An 895-nucleotide genomic window follows, 5' to 3' on the forward strand; every position below is an offset into this window, starting at 1 on the left:
CTGCCGGAGGAGGCCCTGCCAGCGAGCTCCGGGCAGCGATCAGGCACCCCCAGACAGACCCCCACTCACCCAGCTGTAGCTGTGCCTCTGGAGTGGAACTGCTCAGCGTGCGTCTGTGTGCACACACATGTGTGTGCAATGTTGGCAGCCTCCAGACCCACACCAATGCCAGCACCAACTCCCCCGAACGCGGGCAGGCTCCCCTATGTACAAAGGGGTCTTTGTCCCCCGACCCAGCCACCCTCGCTGTGCAAAGCACCTTGCGACAGAGCACTTCAACCTAGGCGGAAACGCAGGCTGGAGCAGGGCTCTATACCACAGCTCTTCCCCTGCCCGCTGCACTCACACTCTGGGGACCGCGGAGCCCTGCTCTTCCCCTGCTCCAGCTCCTGTCTGCAAGCCCCTCCAGCACGGACCCGCCGGCAGCCTGCTCTTGCAGTGCACAGCCCTAGCAAGAGCTCGCACGGAGGATGCTCTCTCTCTCTCTCTCTCTCTCTCTCTGTGCAACTTGGAGGGAAACTCAAACAGAGAGATGTAAACTTCAGCAGCCGGAGCGAGCCAGGGAGCCCTGCTCTGGTGAGGTGCGGCTGGGTGGGTGCCTCCCGTGCCAGTGGGGGCAGCCAGGGAAGCTGAGCCAGGTGTGCACTCACCACAGTGAAATCACGGGAGGAGCAGTTCTCGCCGCTGAAGTTGCAGCTCTTGAGCATGTCGTCGAGCTGGTGGCCAGTGCGGTTGACAATGTCAGCCATGTCAGGGTCAGGGTAGAGCAGGTCCGTGGCCTTGTGGCCGTCCCGGTCCTTTGGGGGCAGCCCGGTCATGTTGGCCAAGTGGAAGATGTCAGCGTCGGTGAGCGCCGAGTGACGGTAACGGTTGATGTTGACGATGGTGATGGAGG

At 62.6% G+C, this 895-nt stretch overlaps 1 protein-coding gene across 1 annotated transcript in view; it reads right to left on the bottom strand.

The window, feature by feature from the left end:
- Positions 1 to 650: 650 nt before the first annotated feature.
- LOC104498989 (acid-sensing ion channel 4-like) overlaps positions 651 to 895 on the bottom strand; it is a gene marked incomplete at its 3' end in the record, with an annotated part of 712 nt that continues 467 nt past the window's right edge. Inside the window, exon 2 of the mRNA XM_010142436.1 lies at positions 651 to 892. Within this exon, the coding sequence (XP_010140738.1) occupies positions 651 to 892 (242 nt within the window). The remainder of the gene's footprint in view (positions 893 to 895) is intronic.

This window comes from Buceros rhinoceros, unplaced genomic scaffold (genome assembly GCF_000710305.1).
Source record: "Buceros rhinoceros silvestris isolate BGI_N320 unplaced genomic scaffold, ASM71030v1 scaffold20838, whole genome shotgun sequence".
NCBI lineage: Eukaryota > Metazoa > Chordata > Aves > Bucerotiformes > Bucerotidae > Buceros > Buceros rhinoceros.